The sequence below is a fragment of the Prunus persica genome, chromosome G7 (genome assembly GCF_000346465.2).
Source record: "Prunus persica cultivar Lovell chromosome G7, Prunus_persica_NCBIv2, whole genome shotgun sequence".
NCBI classification, from domain to species: domain Eukaryota; kingdom Viridiplantae; phylum Streptophyta; class Magnoliopsida; order Rosales; family Rosaceae; genus Prunus; species Prunus persica.
The window spans coordinates 15,828,656-15,851,647 of NC_034015.1; the positions used below are offsets into that span (position 1 = coordinate 15,828,656).

The following is a 22,992-nucleotide window of genomic DNA, read 5'->3' on the forward strand; positions in this document are numbered from 1 at the left end:
GTCTTTTTTTTAACACAAGGAAGAAGTGTTGTATGGAATGATACAGTTTGGTTAATGGAGCTAAATTTTTTGGCAACCATGATGGTTTTGTCTGTACTTTTTGGTTGTTACTCTTGTTGCTATCTCTGTTTAGCCATATTTTTTGGTTTTCAATGAAGTTTCAGCTATTGACCAAAAAAAGAACATGCCAATGGAGCTAAGTTTTTTGCTTTCTTTTATTTCCCATGTTATCTGAACAGTCCAATGAAGCATCTAAGTAAATATTTATATTTTGTTCTCGAATGGATCACTATTTTCTAGTTTGAGAATGGGAGATGCCAGATGCAAATGAATCACTAAAGAAATATTTTGCCTATTCACAAAAAATAAAAATAATAAAATAATAAAAATCCCTATGGTTGCAAGGTTTATCCGTGGGCATGTGTTTTTGTAGCAAGTTGAACACATAATTTTGCCTAGACAAATATACAGTGTTAATTATTTCTTACTTGATGAAAGGAAAAAAAAAAGCAAGTTGGAAAATTAAGTGTAAAGAAAAAGAAATAATATAAAAGTGAAGTAAAAAAGAAATAAGATAGGCTAAGGGTAGAATAGGAAAGAGAAAGAACAAAAAAGAAAAAAAATTGATTAAAAATCATTAAAAAGCAAAAGGGAGTGTAAGTGGAGAAAAAGGGAGTGGGGAAATCAGCTCCCTTTCTATATACTTAGATGAGTATTCAAAGTAATTATAATATAAAAAATAAAAGAATAACAAGATTTTATCACAATGGACAAAATAGTATTTTTTTTCTTAATTATAATAAATTTTCTTTTTTATCAAGGCAAGTCTGATTTACTAGCCGGTTCCGAGTAAGCCCAAGCCCAACCGACTATAAAGAAGAAGCTGTCCGATTCAGTTTAATTTCCCGCCGATACACTCGCACTTCTCATCGACAATCTTCACTTCACCTTGTCAGGCCAAATATTTTCCGTGTGTTTCTCGAGAAAATTCCGAATTCTCTAATGGCGAAACTACGATTACCCTAAAGCACTCATCTCCTAGCGTCAGATAACAACCTAATCACAGATGTTCCTGAACAACGTAACCCGACGGAAGCTAGCCTCTCTGCTACGGCCATGGCTTCGAGAAGAGCCCGACCTCGAACTCAAATTAGGGCTTCTCAATTCCCATGCGGTCGCCAAGAACCTCCGCTTCGATACTTCGGTTCTCAACCAGCTCTTCGACGAATCGTCCCAGTTTTCCTTCAAAGAGATCACTGTCGAACACTTGACCGTTCGGTTCTCGAACTGGTTCGTCCCTGCCTTTTCAATCGAATTTCAAGGCGTCACTGTGACACTATCACCTGGGTAAGTCACTGCTCCTGCTTGCCCGCCTGTGTTCAATTTTTCTTTTTTCTTCTTTGCATTGTTTGGTTTTTGCGAGCTTGATTTTTCCTTTTTTTTTTAATATTGAAAGGGAATTGATGGAAGAGAGAAATGTAGAACTTAGGCCGAAACCGAGGGATAAATTTGCAGAAGATATGAAGAAGAAGCTTTCTGAGATTGATCCTGAGGTAGGCATTGTTGTTGTTAGTGTTTAATCTCAAATTTCGCTCTTATCACATGTAGATAGGTGAAAACTTGTTTGCTTACTTGACTGATGAACCGTTAATCTCCAATACAATCCCTGAGGCTTTTCACTGGAATTCAGGGTAGTGCTTTGCGTGGTGTTCTCGAAAAGCTCTTGGCCACTTCTCCTTCAACAAATAACTTTAGGACAACCCTTTGCAATCTGATACTTAAACACTGCCAGCTTCGAATGCATGACATCAATGTGCAAATGCAGGTTCCCATCTTAAATGATTCACTTGTTTGTTTGTTGAATTTAAAAGATATTAATGCAGATCCTCAGTATCTTGATCATGGGTGTCTTCTTCGAGGCCTATTTGGTGCACTCTTTCTACCTTTGAAAGAGATCTCTTTTACTCTAGTAGGCAGTGGTTTTGAGGTTGGGTTTAAGAGGGCAGATCAGCTCAAACACGTCTTGTTATTGTCTGATTTGTGCACTTGCATTAAATTGAATGACCTTCAGCTTGTGGACATAAGTCTTGGAATTCCAGAATTACGTTTTTCATTTTCTCCGGATGATATTTTCTTCTATTCAGCATTTGGTAAAGCATCATCACAAGAATCTCATTGTTCAAGAAATGCTGTGCAACTATGGAAACTAGCTGCAAGCAGAATTGACAATGTGATTTCAGGCCCTAGACGGTCGTTGCAAAAATTAGTTGTTGTTGTTTGTTTATGGCTACGTTATGTTAATGCTTATGAGCATTTACTGTTACTAATTGGATATTCTGATGACCACTCATTGAAGAGATCAGCTACTAGAATTTCACAGGACAAGATGTTTTTCAGTTCTGTTAAAAACCAAATGAAGGTGATTTCTGATATTGAGAAAGAGTTGCCGGCTGAAGCTATTGCACAGGCGTGGAGAATAGCACGTCATAGAGCAGCATCAAATGTTCAATGTGCCAAAGATGGTTTAAGAAAATCATTTGCGACAATTCACTTCAACTTCCTTCTCAAGATCCTTTTCATACTAGCCTGTATCTGGAGAGTTTTGTGCAAGATAATCCACTTTATCATACGCTTGTTAACTTTTAGGAAAGTATTGGCCAAAGAGCCAAAAAAAGCGAATTTGAAGATTGTTTCTGGAGGTCCATGTACAGAGTTTTGCTTCATTTTGATCCTTGGAAATGTTCTAATCACTATTTCTCATATAAATGAAATTCAACTTGCAGTAAATGAGAAATTAGAATCCCATATTGGGACCTCTTGCTCGGATTTCCTTTCATTTCGTCTTTCAGTTGATTCACTGTTGTTAAAATATGTAGAAAACACGTGTGAACAGTCTGTACTTATATCCTGTGGGCAGTTAAAGGTTAGATCCTCATCTCTTTTGGAAGCTACTGTTAAGGAAAGCAGCTCAAAATCATATTTTAGTTCTATGGAAGCACATTGGAAGGAGAGTAATGATGATTTGAAGAATATTTTGTGGGCTGAGCCAGCACAAAATTTTCCTCTTTCAGAAACTTACAAACCTGGTTATGCCGATCATGTGGAAGGTGCTTGTCTCTCACTTCTGAAAAATTTTCTTGGAGACATGTGGTTGAACTGGAACACAGCTTGCAAGGAATTTGAAAAAAGTGAGATCCAGTACTTTGAAAATCCATTCCTTCTGTGTGAAATTAAAAACTTCTTGACATATCCAGACCTCAAAAATTCAGATTCTGGGTTTTTGAAATTCTTTTTGACTCTAGGAAAGTTGAACATAGTTTTGGGATGTTCGTCAATACTATCAATATCTCTTCTCTTTAAGCAAATACAACATGCTCTATTCTGGACAGAGGACAATGGTCAATCAGGAGTTCTGTCACATTCTCCAAGAGCTAGTGAGGACAACAAATACAGGTGCTATGCGAGTAAATTAGAAATGACATTGCTTAAGATACTTCCAGAGAAACATATTCAACTAGGGATATTTGCAGCTGGTCCTCACATTCATATTTCATTGGGAAAGAATTTTGATGCTGGAAACAAAGACATAAACCATGAAGTTGGTCAGGAGGAATTTCACCTTGCATTTGATTTTCGCAACATTGAAGCTGCAGTTTGGCCAACTTCCCAATTTGATATGGAATCATTTGTGGCGCCCTCAGGACCTGATGATATAGAACCAGAGTGCCTCAGGTTGGAGCAGCCTCTAATAGTCGATATGTTTAAATCAGATAGTGGGAAGTATCAATGTCAGGAGTGGATTTCTCTTGGTTCTTACTTACGAGTTGGTGGTTTAGAGGCTTACCTGGTCGACTCAGCAGGAAAAAGACAAAGCCAAATTTTAGGTTTGAAGCCAATGACTGTGCGTTTGTTATCCTTCAGGTAGGATTTTATTGCTTTGTTTCTTGTTATATTTGTTCTCCTGGAGCTTTGATAGCTTTATCTCACACACTCTTTTATCCAATTTTTTCAGAGAGTTTTTTGATGGTTGCTCTATTGAACTTTACAGCATATTTTCCATTAATATTTTATATTCTCTAAATCCTTCACACAGAGAAGGTGAATTCCTATGGTTTTTATTTATTTGTGAATTTCCTTTAGGCTAAATCTTTTGCTCACCAGTGTTAATCTAAGGTTTTCACATTCTTTATTAGTATATCAATTTCATTAAATTCTGAAGTGCATTGAGGATTTTATTGACATAGGAGTAAATTCTTTATTTATACGAACGTTGTCTTGTTTTTTCTTCTTCCTCTTTTAATATTTTCTTAATGTTTCGAATTCTTCTAAAGGTGAAAATGCTTTTTACTCTTTTTCTTTACTTTCCTTTCCTTGTATGTGAGACTTTTGAAGATCATAAGAAATGTGGTGAAACAGAGAACCTTCTTCCTTTATTTCCCCCACCCATCACATCCAGAAGAGAATACAATTGCATAGCCTGCTGACTAAATTATCTGTCTTGTCATGATAGTGAATTATTTTGTTGTGCAGGGAGTATGTTCATTCATTTAGCACAAGTGTTATTGCTTTCTCAGCAGCTTTGTGTGGGACAGCTGAAGGATTCACTATTTTATCATATGCAGATGAGTTTTATGTTTTCTTTCAGGTGATTGTGCTTGTTTGCTGCTTACTAATAAATTTGTGTTTTTAGTCTTGATATTAATGTTTGTGAATATTTGTTTAGAGCTGATTATTATACAGTTTTCCTAGTTTTTTTTACTGAATGTACCCATTTTAGACTTTGTTTGTCTTTAAAAGTAAAATAAAATTATAGACGGGTCACCTTTACTTAATTAGGAGACTATTTGGTTATGTTGAGGTATCTTTCTTGTGTTCAAGTTCGATTTCGATAGTAACATTATTTTTGTTGCTTTCAGGTTCCTTTCGTACCTTAGTCCTGTTAAAGTAGTATTCTTGTTGTCACTGTTGTTTCGTTGCACCTCGTCAACTGCTGCCTTCTTGCTGTTGTTTGTACTTGTGATGATGATTACTGTTATTCCGAAAGGACCCATAATTTGGGAGCTGGATGAGTTTTTGAATTATTTGGTCAACACTTGTCTGTGATATATGTTGATTTCATTCATACCATTTTTCTTTCTGACAGGTGCTTGAAAATTTATCTTCTGCGATATCATATTCATTTAGCAGTTTTGGGTCTATTAGTTACTTGCCTTTTAAGTTTGCAAAGCAAGAATTTGCAATTTCTGAACCTGAGAATGCGGAGACAACTGCACATGGAGCCCCCTTGAATTATAGCAATTCCCTATTTTCAATTAATGGGACCTTCAAAATCAAGTCAGTGGCTATAATTCTTCACAAGTCCAGGATCAGTGGTAGTGTGGACAGTTCTGTAGGAAACTCTGATGTTTCAAGTAGCAAAAAGTTAGCTGAGCATGACTTGCCTGACTGTGGAATTTCAATTTCAATTCACCAAACAACTGCTGATTTATCTTGGAAGGAAGGAAAAGTGAAAGTTCTTTCTAATTTATCAGAAATCCAGTCTGTAATTTTTAGATATAAGAATCAGAAGGGAAAAAGTACTGATCATTGTGATCTGCTATTGCAATCTTTTGATTGCTTATATGAACTATCGCTTTCTAGTTCTGTATTCAATTTTTCACTGTCCCTCTCTCAGAATTACCTATCTTCAGATAATGTTAGCAATGCACCTGGTACCTCTACTTCTGTTGATAAAACAGTGCACGTGGAAAATCTTCCCTTCACCACTAATTCTGAAAGTTCAAATGGTCAGGACTGTAGATTTCTTCAGGATATAGAATTTGCTTCAAATGTACCACCACCGGGCTCAGATCATTGGTTACTGATAAATGTTGTGTTGGGTACTATTTATATGGGAAGGTACTCAGCAAAGAATGTTATGAATGGGGCACATCAGCTAAATAAGTTTTTGTCATCACTTTCTGTTGGTGGTGAATTTCAAACAATCTGTTGTGGAATTCAGGTGATATTTTGTTTTTTGTTTTTGTGTGAATTAGAGAGGGATCAATGGTCTTCTTTATACTTCTTGGGTTTAAATACATTTTACTCGTTTAACTTTGGATTAAGTTTCAGTTGAGTCCTTGTATTTCTAATTTAAGCAATCAATTCTTCTAATTTTTCCAGTAATGTAAATCTGGTAATTTTTCCAGGGTGGTTTTCTTTTCCTTGAAATAACAGCTTTGGCTACCTTCGTCAACTGTTTTGCTTCGTATCTTCATTGTTTCGCAAATCTTTTATCTGGTTTACAATCATCTGATGAACACATCGAAGAAGCTGAAATATCTGTGGATACAACCAGGCCAAATGATCATTCTGTTCAGGAGTATATGCAAGAGACTCACTGTACATCTCAACAGGCCCAAATCACACAGATGGAAGCTTTCATCTTAAATATTTCTCATTTTTCTTGTGTTCTTGTGATTGAAGACGAACATGGTATATGCATCTGTTCTCCACTGTATGTTACAGATGCTGAGTTACTATATATGTATGTAAACAGTTAGTTTATGTTTGCAGGTGGTATGCAGGAACTTGTGCTTGAGGTTGATGTCCATTTGAACTTTCAAGTGACAAACATGAGAAGAAAACTCGTATTTGATCTTTCTCGCATGTCAATCCTTTCTCAGGCCTTTCAAGAAATTGTGGAAAATGAAATCCAAATTCCTCATTTTTCTTCTGTCACATCAAATGTTTTTCCGTCTGATGTTGTATCTGGAGGTTCTGCTGAATTTTCTCATCATGGGGATAGGATTCATCCTGTTAATGATGCAAGCTGTTCAAGAGATCCTGGACCACAGGAAGAGTTTTCTGTACATAATTCTCTGCCTGAGGCCTTCCGTCCAATTCATCAGAATTATATCCTGAAGCAAGCAGGTGCCGTCATATCAGTTGAGAAGCCTTTAAATGATTCTTTGTGCTTAAACGAGGTTTGGGTTGGAAGTGGATCTATATCATGTTTTGATATTACAATATCTCTGTCTGAAATACAGGTGAGCAAGTCTATATTTCTCTGGTTCTTTCTAAATTTGATATATTATTTTAGAAAATGGGTTCATCCTGCTATTGCTTTGTCTAGTATTAAAACATGTGATTACCTTGTTTGTGTCGTACAATTGCTAAGTCATGTGTCACTCGGTCTATTCTGCTTTTTTTTACATCAGATGCTCTTGTCTATGATTTCATCTTTCTCTGGGGTATTCAAAGAGGAGATGATCAGTGAACCGGATAGAAGGCACCAGTCAAGTAATGAGGAATTTAAAAACAGTTCGGAGACAATGATTCCTAACGGTATACAGCTTTCCAAGATGCAAAGCATCTCTTGCTTGCAGATCTGAGAGGACTTGATTAACAGATATTTTACTCTGTATAGGTGCAATAGTTGCAATTCAGGATGTCCATCAACACATGTACTTCACCGTTGAGGGCGAGGAGAATAAGTTCAATTTAGTGGGTGTAGTTCATTATTCTCTTGTTGGAGAAAGGGCTCTTTTCAGGGTATGGTATTTTTGACACTTCACATTTCTTTGGCTAGATCACGATGAATACTAATTTTCAAAAAAGTAAAAAAGAAAGAAAGTGTACTTAAATATGTACTTCTAAGTAGCTCTCTGCATAATGATATGAGTTTGCAGCTAGTTTGTTACTAAAATATTATATTCCAAGCATGTTGTTCAAAATACTGATACCAAAATCACAAATTTCTGGTCGTTCTCTTAGTTTTGTATTTTGAGAGGGAAACCTGATAATTTATGTGCATTCACTATCTGGACGGGATGCTCGGCTATGTGGCTTTTGCCCTATTTTTTGGGTCTTTTTTTGTTTTTGTTTTTCTGTAAATATAGGTCCTAAGTTTGAGTTATTTTATCAAGGATACTGTAATGTATCCTTATAGAGGTCAAGGTAGCCATTGTGCTAGGCCGGAACAAACAAGTCATATGAATGTGAATTATAGGAAATATATAAGCACTGATAAAGCTGGTGAATGGTAAGGATATAAATGAAGAAGAAAATTAGGGGCGGAAGGTGGGAAGATAGATACAATTTGTAAGGTTGAATGACTGACAAATGCAGCATAGAAACAAGAGGTGATAGATTAAGTAGCATGACATCAAGTAATCAATGAAGCCTTACCCAAAAAAAGAAAAAAACTGAAAAAGAGTTATTACAAATGAAGATTTTAACTAAACAATTATGACATTATGCAATTGACTACTCAGCTTTGATACAACTCTTTGGTTCTATTTATTGATTTCTCTTCTTTATCTTTATGGTTTTGCTCCATGATATGTGCCATCTCTACTGAAATTCATGTGTAGGTCAAGTATCACAACCAAGGGAGATGGAAGTCATCAGTTTCGTGGTTCTCCTTGATATCATTGTATGCTAAGAATGATTTAGGAGAGCCATTGCGCTTGAACTACCGTCCAGGATCTGGTTTTGTTGACTTATCTAGCGCTAATGATAATGGGTGGGCACTTTGGAAAGCAATTTCTTGTGAGCCTGAGAATTCTGAGGGTGACATTGACTGGGAGCCCAACATTCAATTGGTTCAAAGGACCTTTTATCTTTTGAATAAGAAGAGTGACTCTGCTGTTGCTTTTGTAGATGGAATTCCAGAGTTTGTTAGGAAGCCTGGAAATCCATTCAAGTTGAAAGTGTTCCATAATGCTTCTGTAGCTCGTGACATAAAGATGGATAGTTACCCTGGGGAGGCATCTGGAACTAGTCTGCAACATGATGCACTCAGAGATGACGGGAACACTTCTGTGAGAAGTGGAAAACTCCCTTGCATTGATGTTACTTTTGACAAAATTTCTTTGACCATTTTCCATGAACTTGTAGATACAGAAGACATGTTTCCTCTCCTTTGTGGTTGTATTGACCAAACCAAACTTACTGTCCAAATTCTCCCTTCTAAAACCAGGGTTATAAGCATGTCAACTGCAGTGCTACATTACTTTGATGCACAAAAAAACTTATGGTGAGTATTTATGCTGAATAAAGTTGTACAGATTCTATTATTTTGTAATGGGTTGCTTTTACTCTGTATTTGGTAAGCTTACAGTACATGTCCTCTATTGTTTTTGAAATGTAGGAGAGAACTTCTCCACCCAGTTGAAGTATGCCTTTTCTATCGTTCTAGCTTCCAACTTCAGGGATCACAAGCTGTTTCGCCTGGAGTACCTGTTCATATCCACTGCAGAACTAAAGAGGTTAAGATTCTGGTTTCTTGAATGATTTTGTCATTAAGGATCCATACAATGAAACAAAGAAAACAGAGGCGAAGTAAGCACCCTTTTGCCTACGTATATCCAGATTTTAACCAAGTGTTCATATGGAATATTTGCAGTTGAATATATCCCTTTCCGAGCTTTCACTGGACATACTTCTCTTTGTGATTGGGAAGTTGAACTTAGCCGGTCCTTATTCAGTGAGAAGCAATAAGATTTGGGCCAATTGCTGCAAGGTTTGCCACTGTGCTTGTAACTATTGCTTATATGTCAATATGTAATAACTATGAATTTCATATGCATCCATGTTCCGGCCTGCATGTATCTTGTGGAGAATAGTTTTAGTTTCTATGCCAATCACCTGCCTTATGAGAGCGAGATCCTAGTTTATCAACATGTTACAGTTGACAATATGTTTGTGTTGTCTAATCTTTTGCCTAAATTTCATGAACTGACATCTGCTCACATATGGTCGTACTAAGTGAGTGTAAAAAAATTATGGGAGGCTGTGAATTATTGGGTAACTTATTGTTATGGTTAGCAGCCCATGAGTCCCAATGGAGTCCAATTGATAAATCTTCTGATGAATTGCTAGTAGCGAGATGCTTTGGTGGATAATCCACCAACCTCATTGTTCATGAATTTATATACAAATTCCATTTGGATTACTAGTGACAGGCAGTAGTGTGGGTCAGGAATTTGGATATTGATATGGAATTTGTCCTACTGCATGTAGAGAATTTAAGATGTCTGATCAAATATGTATGAGAGCTTAGCATTTACATTTAATTTCCTGAATCACAGACTCCATAAGTTCATGTTACCATTAGGGGATACCTTTAGAACATTATTAATGGAATAGGTGTTGCTATTGGTGCCACATATAACTGGTCCTTCGTTTGTGGTGGCTTTGGTTTGAACTTTTATTGGGTCTTTTGTAAGTAGCTCTTATTTATAAATTATTGTTGACTTCACAAACAATATCTTGTCATGGAAGTGGAGTTTTCTTTTCGTCATTTCTCTGCTTTGCTGCCCTCCCTCTCTTTACTTTGCTCCCCTCCCTCTATAGTTTTTTGTTGTTGTTGTAGTTTCTTGCAATAAATCTGATCCTGATTGTGGCTTTTATTACAAATTTTCTACACTGGCAGGTGGTGAACCATTCCGGATCAGACCTTCTCTGTCACTTCTTTGACAAGCAAAGTGTAACAGTTTCTAGAATGCAGTCTGCATCCGTTATTTTAAGGTAGCTCATCGTAATATGAATTATACTAATCCGCATTTTCAAGGCAGCATCAGATGACATATCATAACAAAATTTTCCATTTTTCTAATGATAGTGTACCATGTTTTGAGCTCTGTATTAATGAGAAAGTTCTGAATCTCCAGTAAACTAGATGCAGAATGTATCAAACATTTCTCATTTCGAAAGTTGTTATGATGAGTTTACATGGGGTGTGGCACTTATGTTGTAAATTTAATATTGCTTTAGCATTCTTAAGGCATGCGACACTGGTCATGTGAATCCTTTTGCATGGGTAAAGTTTGGCTTTTGGTATGCTAGACAATGTAAATTTTGCCTTATCATTGAAGTCTTGAATGGAGGCAAAGTCAAGTAATTAGGTTCCATATTTTAAAAAATTGTGGGTCCGGTGCACCTTAGAACGTGGTGGTGGATGCTTTTGACGTAGCGCCTTCAGTTTCACTTTTTCCCGAATAGTGTATGCTTTTCAATGTAGCATACGCGTTGCTACATATCTTACACTTTTTCCATGATGCTTACGCTATGTGGGCTAAGCAGATTTTTCCCTAACCCACCCAATGCATCACTGCAACAGCTCTCTTTCGAACCGAGAAAACCATAAAACCCAAGTTTCCCAAATCTAAAGAACCCATCAGTTAGTGGCGAAATCTTGAGGGAGATCTGGTGAGATCAGTCAGAATCACTGGTTGACAATGAATAGACTATTAAGAGAGAATGAGTATACTATTCTCAGACCCCGTGTGTGTGTGAGAGAGAGAGAGAGAGAGAGAGGCAGAGAGAGAACCATACCTGCACGAATGATAGCAGAGCGACTAGCTCTGGTGTGAGGCTTGAAGATGGCAATTTCTAAAATGTTTGATATGTATTTTTGAAAGAAAAGAAGAAGGGCTGGATGACAAGCAGGAGAGATTGTCTTTCAATTGGTTTTTCTATGTATTTTTTTCTTATACAAATTTCGAGTCTCAAAAAGCTTCTACCTCAATGCTTTGAGGCTTACGCCTCGCCTTGTTGGACATACAACGCCTTGCTCTATGCTTTCATGTTTTAGAACACTGATTAGGTTATTGTATGAAGTTGATTACGTTTTAATTAATATCAAGAAACCCTGATTGGGAATTGATTTGATTTGGGATGTTTTATGGATAAAGAAATTTTGAACTGTTTTGTGTGCTTATTTTCGGAATTGCTTGTGACTTCAATGGTGAAATAATGGGATTGCTCAGGACACAGGCTGACATATGTTATCGCTTCTAATTTTCTTGATATCTTGCACCACGAAATAAGACGTTAGGAACACATAGTTAAGTCAATTAATCAAAAAGTTTATTAATTGTTGGAAAGTCTTAAATTTAGCTTATAGGGTCTTTTTACGCAAACTTTGGTCTGAATATATGTGATAAATTGAGTGATCCTAATTATTTTTTTGAGATAGTCTAATTCTCCCTTGTGCTTATTTGTCAAAGCATTTTAAAGACATTCCTTTTAGTCTAATTCTTCTGGGGTGCTATTATGTGTTATTGGTTGACTTTGTTGAACTAGATTTGATGGACTTCTCGTCCATCCATCTTACTTGGATTTTCTTCTATTTTATTAATCAAGTTGGGATTGTATCAAAAAAGAAAATGATTGATCTTATTTATTACTTAACTGTAAGGTGCTCGGATTTGGCAAATCAACCTCCAGAGATTGCTTCAGTTGTTTCAATCCAACTTGCAGTTCCTAGATCTTTTGTGACTAAATCAATTGATGTCTCTCTCATAGAAACTCAAGTACTTGCTTGGAAAACGCAAATAACGTCACTTCAAGGTATGCTCTATTCTCTCTTATGGATACAGCCTGAAATTTTTATGTTGTCTTAGTAAAGGGAATCAAATTATTTTTTTTTTGTGCAAATGGTTATAAAGTTCGATCTTTAAGTCAAATAAATTGTGAAGATGGAGAATAAACTCTTGAACTTAATGGACATGGTGGATGGAAATTCGCAAGGTTGTTGGTGAAGTGAAATATGCTTCTAGAGTATTTGGAAATGTATAATTTATGAATTTTAAAACAAACTATATGAATGACCGTCATACATTAATTGAAATAAAGTAGCTTTGATTATTATTACGAGCATATGGATACGGCCTGAACTTTTATTTAGTAAAATGGAATTTAATTCTCTTTCTCCTTTCATTTGTCCAAGTTGGTTATAAAGTTGGTTCTTGAAGTCAAATAAATTCTAAAGGTGGAGAATAAATTCTTAAACTTGATGGACATAGTGGACGGAAATTCTACAAGGTTTTTGGTGAAATGAAATACGCTTCTAAAGTTTTCTGAAATGTAGAAAATATGAATGGGTTGGTCATACTTACGTACAAGTGCGTTTGTATGCATTAATTTTACCAGATACAGAAGTTTTTATAGATAAAGCCAATTCATGAAAGAAGTACTCTAATATCAAACTTACTGGACAGAGTTAGGCTAAGATTGGTTGAAGGCATTAGCTTTACGTGATTATGATGAACTTACTTGCATTCTTAATCCAATTGGCTTAGTTTCAAAATTTGCACCAACTACTAATTTTTTAATGTTAGTTTTCTAGGTTTTTTTTTCTTTTTGGAAATTCAAATTTTATTAAAAGAAATGAGAAACAGTTCAACTTTGAACTGAATAACAAATGAGTTTCCTAGTTGGTGATAATTTCAGAATTCCATTTTAAGTTTCTTGTCTTTGGATTTACATTTTCCTTGTTTTTTCTTCTTCTTTTCCTTCTTGAACAGATTCAAAAACTTTCCCTGGCCCATTTGTTGTTGTTGATGTTTCAAGAAAATCTGAGGTATTTCATCAATTGTTCTGCTTTTCCTTGAGTTCATAATAGAGATGCTCACACTATTTTGATTATATTTTCTTTTTTGCTTATTAGTTTCTGTTTGTTTGTAGGATGGTTTGTCGATTGTTATTTCTCCTCTGATAAGAATACATAATGAAACTGGATTCCCTATGGAGCTACGATTTCGACGAGCTCAGCAGAAGGAAGATGAGTTTGCTTCAGTGATGCTAAATGCAGGTGATGCAATTGATGACTCCATGGCCATGTTTGATGCTCTAAGTCTTTCTGGTGGAAGAAAGAAGGCACTGATGTCTTTAGGTCTTGGTATGTGTTCTCAATGTCAGTTATTTTAATTAAATCAGAATCTCATTTTCTTTCTACTTTAGTCCATGTGTTATATATTTCTTAGCTAGCATGCCTCCACAATCATCATTATCATAAGCATCTTCGAAAGTTTGGTATTAAATGCATAATGTCAATCAGTTAGTCTTAACTGTATAACTCTTTTGTCTTACATCACTTTTGAATCATAAATAATTAGTTAATGGAGGCAAACTTTTTGACTCTGTCTGTGTTGGTTTTCCTCTCATCTATGGGCAGTAGTACAATGCTTTCTACGAATATTATGCTGCATATATCCTTTAACACCTCTCGCTGAATTCAAGTGAAGAATAAAGTGACAGCCCTCATAATCAGACTGCAACCTTACCTGGAAAGTTAGGCTCCTGTGAGGCCAATCACAATGTTATTCTGTTATTTCAGCTCTAGCTGCAGAAATGCGGACTCTTTTTTTTTTTTTTTGGTCAGAATAGAAACATGGTATCTGGTCTGATTTAACTGGTTCTTTTCAAGCCTTAAGCTTGAAGCCAATAGATTTTTTCTAGCTATTAAAAGTATATATAGACATGTTAACCTACTAAGGGCATAATATATTTTGTTGCCATTGCTCTTTTCCTCTGATCTATAGTCCGATAGTTAGGACATGCAATGTTTCCTCCACATTCTTTTTTTCATTATCTTGTTTGATGCTTACTATTGCCCTGAAAACTTCATGGTGACTGATATGCAGGTAACTTCTTGTTGTCTTTTAGACCTGAAATTCCAGATGGCTTCATGACTTCCAAGAATTCACTTTCAGTGGAATGGTCAGATGATCTTAAAGGTGGAAAGGCAGTTCGTCTCTCTGGAATTTTTGATAGATTAAGCTACAGAGTGCGGAATGCTTTGTTTACAGAGTCGGTGAAATGTTCCTTCAGCACTGCACAGTGTACCCTTAAATCTGAAGGGGCCAGTATCTCTGACATGCATTTTCTGGTTCAAAGTATCGGGAGAAATGTTCCTGTTGTACAACCTAATCAGTCTACAGATGTCCTCGAAAATAACAAATCACCAGTTGCATTTCAAGAGCAAAAGGATATTTATCTTCTTCCTACAGTACGCGTATCCAATTTGTTGCACACGGAGGTACATGTATTTTTAAGTGAATCAGGTAAGCAAAGGGAGTCTTCTGGGATTATCATTAGTTATTTTACTTTACAGCTTCTGAGTTACATTATTTGGCCCAGTGCAGATCGATGTTACACTGTTGGGTCTGACAACGATAGGAATCAATCAACCATATCATGTGGTTCGATGGTCGAATTTTATGCCAATCCTTCCATAATTTACTTTACTGTTACTTTGACTGCTTATAATTCAAGCTGCAGACCAGTGAACAGCAGTGACTGGGTCAAAAAGTTACAGAAGCAGAAAAGTGATGTCCCTTGTTTGGACATTGATCTGGATTTTGGTGGGGGAAAGTATTTTGCTTCCTTAAGATTGTCTCGAGGGAACAGGGGAACATTAGAGGTTGTTATGCAATGGCTGTCAGTTTCTACTATATTCGTGATGTATATCTAGTAAACAGAGGCATTACACACATTTTGGATTTTTTCATTTAAAGTTCTGCATGCTGTATGAGTTCTGCACACGTATGCTAATCATATGGCTAATTTGTTTGGTTCATATCTTGTTGGATTTAATCTCTATATCCCATTTGCAGGCTGCTATCTTTACATCATATTCCCTGAGAAATGACACAGAGTTTACCCTTTATTTCTATGTGCCTAATAAGAGGCCTCTTTCTAGGTAGTCCCTCCGTCCCTCTATATTGATGATCACTTCTCTATCTTGCCTACTTGATAGCCATAAATTATGTGCAGGGATGAAGCAGAGAACTATGGTTCGGGCATTCCTCCAGAGTTTGGATCATATTTGCCTCCAAAGACAACCAGATCATGGTTCTTGAAGTAAGATAAATAATTGTTAACGTATTTTTTTAATTGCATGATTTTTACAGGTATCCCTTTATATCATTGCCTTATGGACATCTTATGTGCCCTCTGTTTTCAGACCCAACAAAATGTGTCTCAAATTGCTGGAAGATAATGCATCTGAGACGCTGATCGACTTGGATGCTTTATCAGGCCTTGCGGAGATAAGCTTGGAAGTCGAGGATGGATCTGGAGTCAAATATATTACAAAGCTTGGGGTTTCCACAGGACCACCTTTGAGTAGAGTGGTTATACCATCACAAGTAGTAACTATGGTCCCAAGACATGTTGTAGTTAATGAGTCAGAACAACGTATCATAGTTCGTCAATGTTATTTACAGGTTTGCTCTCAATGTTATTTCTTGGGGGGGTCCTTTTCTTTTCTTTTCTTTTCTCTTAACACATGTCCTTTTTATTTGTTTGTTTGTTTATTTAATGCTTTTTATGTTATTTTGGCATTGTATTCTGACTTTATTGTCTCGTTTTTAATTGTGAAAGGATGACTCAGTAGGCATGATCCCCATAAACAGTAAGCAGAGGGCAACTCTACAGCTGCAGGATGGCATGAACAAGAAGAGAGATTTCAGTTTATTTGAGCACATTATGAAAAAGCACAGAAAAGTTAATGATGATTCACTAATATATCTTCAGTTTCGATTGAATGAGTCTAAATTAGGTTGGTCAGGGCCCGTATGCATTGCATCACTAGGAAGATTTTTCCTCAAATTCAAAAAGCCTCATATGGACCAAGTGACAGCACTAGAAAGCAGTGTAACAGAATTCGCTGCTGTTCATGTTGTGGAAGAAGGTTCTACTCTTGTTTTACGCTTCCATAAACCTCCAAATGTCAGTCTACCATATCGGATTGAGAATTGCTTGCATGATGTATCTATAACTTACTACCAGAAGGTTGTTCTGTTACATTTTCTCAACTACTAATTTATTAGATACAGGTTGTAACCATTACGTGTGTGTTAATTTTCCTTTTCATTATTTACTTGAATTTTCCAGGATTCATTGGAGCCAGAGATTCTTGGATCTGAAAGTGGTACTGATTATGTTTGGGATGATTTGACTCTTCCGCATAAGTTGGTTGTCAGAATCAATGGTAGCCGTTAATCTCTTTTTGTGTTGTATAAGTAATTTGAAGTAATTCATTAGATTGCAAATGATAATTTTTGTTTCATACTTCATGTCATAATCAACATAGAGATGAAGCTTGCAAATGACTTATTAACACTTCTTAATTCTATTAAAAACTTGTGTTCTCATTCATTTCAAGATCTCGCGTGTTTTTTTTTCTTTCTAGAAAAGAAAAGCTTCCTTGTGCATTTTGTGCTGAATTATGGGACAGAAGTGAGCTTTTTTAATATTTCCATACCAACGTGCAATGAGGACAAAATGTTTAAAGGATCCCTGTAGCATGGATACCCATAATTTATGAATCACATTAGTTCATTACTTTCAACGTTATCGATATTGAATGTGTAGCTTAGTGAACTACTTAATTTTTCTTGTAGATAGTCTTCTACTACGTGAAATTAACTTGGATAAGGTGCGGGCATGGAAGCCTTTCTACAAACTACGGCAACAGAGTGGGTTGGCATCTCATTTACCATTGGGAAAAAGATCAGTAGACCAGAGGATTGATTTTGGTGAGTTAAATGCCATGGAGATGGTGAAGGTGGGGTACGAAGTATATGCAGACGGTCCAACCCGGGTTTTGAGATTTTGTGAGATTTCCAGGAGCCACAAGGGAGATAAAATGTTTCATTCATGTGAGAAGATTCAACTAAGAGTTCCACAATTCACAATCCACTTACTTGAACATGAAAAGAAGGCAAGTAAAAGAGTCATATTGAACGCTTAGGTCACCGTATTACCTACTATCCTGCTATCCTACTTCCTTTTATTGATATTATGCAACCTCCTGCCTGGATCCTTTTATTTTAATCACATTTGTATTAAGTTTGCAGTTTTCTTTGTCAAAGGATAAGTTAAAGAAATAATAATAATTAAACCTCTCTTGGTGACTTGTTGCTCAGTTCCTGGTGGTTGTTCTTGATCCAGTCAACCAGTGAATTTTAATATTTATATTTTTAGTTGGAACTTAGACTTTTATTGCTGACTTTTATTGCTGAATTTCCTTCAGTTCATGGTTCTTGTACCCAGTACTGATTGAAATTTTTGAACTTCACATACACATGGAGGAAAAAATAAAGGAATGGCTTCATATTGAGTTTTTCTACGTGCATGTGTGGAGGCTAGGGTGCAGTGTCTTAGAAAATACTTCAATCGCGAGCTTTTAGTATGAATGACAATATGAAAATATTATCTCCATTTTACTAGACACTATTCAGGTTTCACTTTATTATTCTTAAGCATATCTGTTTCCAGCAATTGTAACGAGGGTCTTGCCTTTTGAGTTTTACATGGAGACCATATCTATTTATAGTGTCAGTGTCATCTTTCTTAACCATGTTGTTCAACTGAGTGACATATCTGACGATTTGATTCTGAAGGATGGAGATGATATGGAGCCATCAGCTTACACACCAATCTTAGCTGCTAGAATTGGGAATATTAACTTTGATTCTCTCTTTACTCATGAGCAAAAATTTAGCCAGATCTGTGTACAGGTATTATTCTATATGCTTGTTGACTTACTGAGGGTCTGTCATCTTCTTTTCTTTTCTTGTTTTCAAGGGCTTTAATACAACGCTTGTTTAGACATTTTTTTTAAATAAGCTTGCTGTGGTGCCTTCTTGAAATCAATGCAGTCAGTGAATTTGGAGCACAAGTGGGTGGGGGCTCCTTTTGCAGCAATGCTTCGTAGACATGAATCCGACTACAATGACTCAAATGACTGTGTACTCAAAATTGTTGTTGTCTTCCTTTCAACCAGCTCTAATGTCGTACAAGTTAAATTCTCATCTATTGCTCTGCAGGTAAAATCAGTCACCTTACACCTAATCGTTTATGTTAAACTCTTCTTTTTTCTTAAGCCTTTGTATATGTGTTTTTTTTTTCCTTGCCTTTCGTTCCGTTTGCTTCTATAGATGTCAGCTGGTGTCCTTTAGATTTGATAGTAGTATGTCCACTACTGCTTTGGCTGTAGCAGCTCTGAATTTGTGACTTGGTCTTGTATTCCACAGCCAATGGATTTAAATCTTGATGAGGAGACATTAATGAAAATCGTCCCATTTTGGAGAACATCTCTTAGTAACTCCAAGAGTCAGCAATACTATTTTGATCATTTTGAGATTCACCCGATAAAGGTTAGATGCTTTTCATTTTATTCCTTTATAGATTGTCTTAATTATGCTTATAAAAAGGTCATCCTTATTTATAGTATACCATGGCAACTGACCTGTGTTTGTTTGTCCTGTGTAGATTTTTGCAAACTTTCTTCCTGGGGACTCGTATTCAAGTTACAGTTCAGCTGAGGAGACTCTAAGGTCCTTACTGCACAGTGTAGTAAAGGTGTCACAAGATACTTATGGAACTTTTCTTTTCTTACACTTAAAATGTTTAAATCACTTTGTCTTTTCTTGGATTTCACGAGAGTGTTTCTCCATCTATTTATTTCCCCTATTCTTGTATTTCTTTAGGTCCCTGCGATTAAAAATAAGGTTGTAGAGCTCAACGGCGTTATGGTCACTCATGCTCTGATAACAATGCGTGAATTACTTATCAAATGTGCACAACATTATTCATGGTAAACCTGTCATATTCAGTCTTGTTTTGTGATTTATGTAGTATGCTTGTTCATTTCTGAGCACTAAATTGATTATTAGGTATGCCATGAGGGCTATTTATATTGCAAAAGGAAGTCCATTGCTTCCACCAGATTTTGTGTCAATCTTTGATGACTTGGCTTCATCCTCTCTTGATGTCTTCTTTGATCCTTCCCGTGGGTTAAAAAATCTTCCAGGTTTGACTTTAGGTATGCCTTTCACACTTTTAGTTCTTTGATTATTCTTTTTCTGTTGTTCCTCTTTTCCTTCTATTCTCCCCTGTGGCTCCTGTTTGTTTCTTACTTTAGTTGCCCAGTGATTGGGTTTTTGTTGGTTGGTTGTGATATTTCTTTGACATTTAAAAAATATAAATTCTGTTTTATTTTTTTATTTTTTTATTTTGATTTCATTTCTGGGATTGGGGTCTAACAGATGAGTGCATGGAAAGACAAATTTGTTGAAGTTTCTTTTCAGGGATTTGTTTGAAAGTGAGGATCAAAGATCAAAATGCCTTTGACATGTCATGAGGAATTAAGACGTGCATCCAAATTTCATTCATATAATATTCTGGATTTCTTGAGCTGTAACGGAATTTGCCAAATCCTTTGAATTGAGTAGAAATGTATGCCAAAGATACAGGTCAGAGAGTTCACCTTAACAGGCGATTGACAACATGAGAATCAGAATTAAGCCTAACATATTAAAGATTTTAGTACCACCGTCCAGCTATGTATTTTTGCATTTTGTGGATTGTTATTTGCATAAAATGCATGTTGGCTATTGTTGCATTTGCAGGTCTGGTAGATGTATCAAGTTGATTGCTTTTGCCTGTCTTTTCCTGTCTGAGTGAACTTGTAATTCCACATCCATATAAGCACTTAGGTCTTTCGAATAACTATGTCCAGTCCCGACTCTGCAGTGTCATTTGTCCCCTCTGTTTTATATCTGACTTGAAAATTTTTTTTTTTTTTTTTTTTCTGCTTTGGCATTATGGATCAGGTACCTTCAAATTAATCAGTAAATGTATTGATGGTAACGGGTTCTCAGGGACAAAACGCTATTTTGGTGATCTAGGAAAATCTGTAAGTTTTATATTCTTTCAGTTACCGATACGTTTGCAAACTCCTGGACGTACCCAACTATCAATTTTATGGTGGCTTTACAGTTGAGAACAGCGGGGTCAAATGTACTCTTTGCTGCGGTCACTGAAATATCAGACTCTGTTTTGAAGGGTGCAGAAGCAAGTGGTTTTAACGGAGTGGTAGGATTAATCTTAACATTACCAGCTGCACACTTAGTTTGGTTACATCTGAATAAGAAATGACACATTTTGGCTGTAATGGTATTTTTTTCAAGGTGACTGGATTTCACCAAGGAATTTTGAAATTGGCTATGGAGCCATCATTACTGGGGACCGCTTTGATGGAAGGTGGCCCAGATAGAAAGATTAAGCTTGACCGGAGTCCTGCGGCTGATGAGGTAATACCTTTTTCAAATTCCTCTGGTAAGAGTTCTAACATTATATTGGGGGCATTTACATGGGAAGCTTTCAGGCTGTGAATTTCTATGTTTTAGGGCACAGCTGTTATGATGTAAGCTTACTAGTTGATACCAGAATGGCAATGCCAGCAGGCTTAAATACCTGGTTTTGATAATTGTGCCAACATTTTGAACCCGTACACGAATCCGCCAGTGAGAACTAATATGAAAATGAGGTTAAGACACGAGTTGAAATTCAAATGGAGATGAGTAGAACAAGTTCAGTTGATTACGAGTTATAGAATTACTTTCTATGAAAAGTTTATATTGAATCTCAAGTTTGATCAGACTCAATTTGGTGAAGCAGTGAGTACTAAATTCTAATGGTAATGGTAATGATAGCTATGCCTGATTGTAAATTGTAATAAAATTACAACCTTGCCATATTCCTTCCCTTGCCTTCTTTCTTCCTCTTAACAGTGTAGTTCTGAACCTAGTAACTTACTGAAATTGCATTCTGGTGTAGCTTGTGAATATAGCTAGGTAAATACCATAAAGATTATTACAAGAAATACCAAAAACCAATAAAGAGCAACTCTTTTTAGAATGAAATGCTGTCCTTTGAAGATTAATCACCAATCGGTTTTTTTGGACTACTGCAGTTATATATTGAAGGTTACCTGCAAGCCATGTTGGACACAGTGTTTAGACAAGAATATTTGAGAGTCAGGGTCATCGACAATCAGGTAATCTTAAAATAAATCAGAAAGTTTTTCAGGCATACATGGATATGAATTTAAACTCCATTCATGCATGTTTTTATCTTGGTATTAGGACTTATCACTCTGTCTAGTGGCTAGAGTGTTGAAGTTTGGCACACATTTTATGTTAGTGTCACGTGAAATCTTTGTTTGGTAATGATGGGTGAGTCCGTGTGCAGTGAAGTTTATTTGAATTCTAGCAACAGAAAACATTTCTACTTGCAAATCTTTTAGTTGAATTTTGTTTCATTGCCAGAAAGTATTCTACTTGAGATTCTAATGTATGTGTGTGTATGCTTAGGTTTACCTCAAAAACCTACCCCCGAACAGTTCTCTTATAGAAGAGATTATGGATCGTGTGAAGGGGTTTCTTGTGAGCAAGGCATTGCTAAAAGGAGATCCTTCAATTACATCTCGCCCCTTGAGTCATCTTCGAGGTGAAAGTGTAAGTGTCCCCCCTTTCCCCCTCAACCTTTGTTGCTCATTTCTGTTCTGCGTGATTTTTTCCTTAGCTGCGAATAGATATGTACTATTGTGATTATTATCATGAAAAATTCACTTTACCTACTGCATTTCACCACTTACATTACATGAGTTCACCCCATCAACCATTATAAGTAACTAAGAAACTTTTTACAACAGGAGTGGAGACTCGGACCGACTGTGCTGACATTATGTGAGCACCTGTTCGTGAGCTTCACCATTCGATTGCTGAGGAAGCAAGCGAATAAGTTCATTGCCGGCATCAAATGTAATTCGGAGGGTGACAATGCAAAGGCAGTTGTGCCTGCAAACCCTGCTGAGGTAGCACCCAGGGTTAAGTTCACTTGGAAATGGGGCATTGGGAAGTTTGTTTTATCAGGCATTGTAGCATATATAGATGGTAGGTTATGTCGTTGTATTCCTAATCCAGTGGCCCGTCGCATTGTCAGTGGCTTTTTGTTGACTTTCCTCGATAACAAGAACAACGAATGAAACTCCTTTTCCGTTTGCATTTTTTATTTCTTCCTCCTTATAAATTGTCTATATGTTGTAATTTTAGCAGTACATTATAGTTTTTTTTTTTTTTTTTTAATCTTTTGGGAAGGGGCGATTCAAACTTAAGAGAAATGTCACTAGACGAATAGCTAATTGGTACAGTAATATTTTACTATTTTAGCAGTTTCCGTTTCAGTCAAATGGAAGTTCATATCTGAAGTTACCCTCGTAAATGCACAAGAGACGCCCCCAGTTTATAACCAAACCAACTGAAGTTGCCCATTGTTTCCTAACTTGGATGCTTATCAACTTGCAAATATTTGTTGTGGATTTGGATGAAACATGAAATGAAAAAGATACTCCAGCAGTTGACTTGAAGGGCC

The 22,992-nt window shown here is 36.3% G+C and overlaps 1 protein-coding gene across 2 annotated transcripts; it reads left to right on the forward strand.

Annotated features, from left to right (window-relative positions):
• On the forward strand, window positions 600–22,792 carry LOC18770940. 2 transcript variants are annotated; one of them, XM_020568439.1, is made up of 37 exons: window positions 600–1,347; window positions 1,457–1,553; window positions 1,691–3,107; window positions 3,390–3,921; window positions 4,531–4,645; window positions 5,144–6,001; window positions 6,189–6,474; window positions 6,556–7,028; window positions 7,200–7,326; window positions 7,409–7,533; window positions 8,355–9,019; window positions 9,134–9,251; window positions 9,389–9,505; window positions 10,418–10,512; window positions 12,185–12,336; window positions 13,293–13,348; window positions 13,453–13,666; window positions 14,412–14,831; window positions 14,913–15,190; window positions 15,384–15,469; window positions 15,544–15,630; window positions 15,734–15,995; window positions 16,153–16,563; window positions 16,666–16,762; window positions 17,175–17,494; window positions 18,177–18,293; window positions 18,435–18,602; window positions 18,810–18,932; window positions 19,048–19,137; window positions 19,266–19,372; window positions 19,452–19,600; window positions 20,391–20,473; window positions 20,557–20,652; window positions 20,748–20,870; window positions 21,533–21,616; window positions 21,933–22,076; window positions 22,274–22,792. In XM_020568439.1, exons 1-37 carry the CDS (start codon window positions 1,067–1,069, stop codon window positions 22,604–22,606), a joined length of 9,306 nt encoding a protein of 3,101 aa, XP_020424028.1. In that variant the 5' UTR covers window positions 600–1,066; the 3' UTR covers window positions 22,607–22,792. The 2 variants fall into 2 exon arrangements, with proteins under 2 accessions (XP_020424028.1, XP_020424027.1); XM_020568438.1 differs by having other exon boundaries at window positions 1,691–3,921.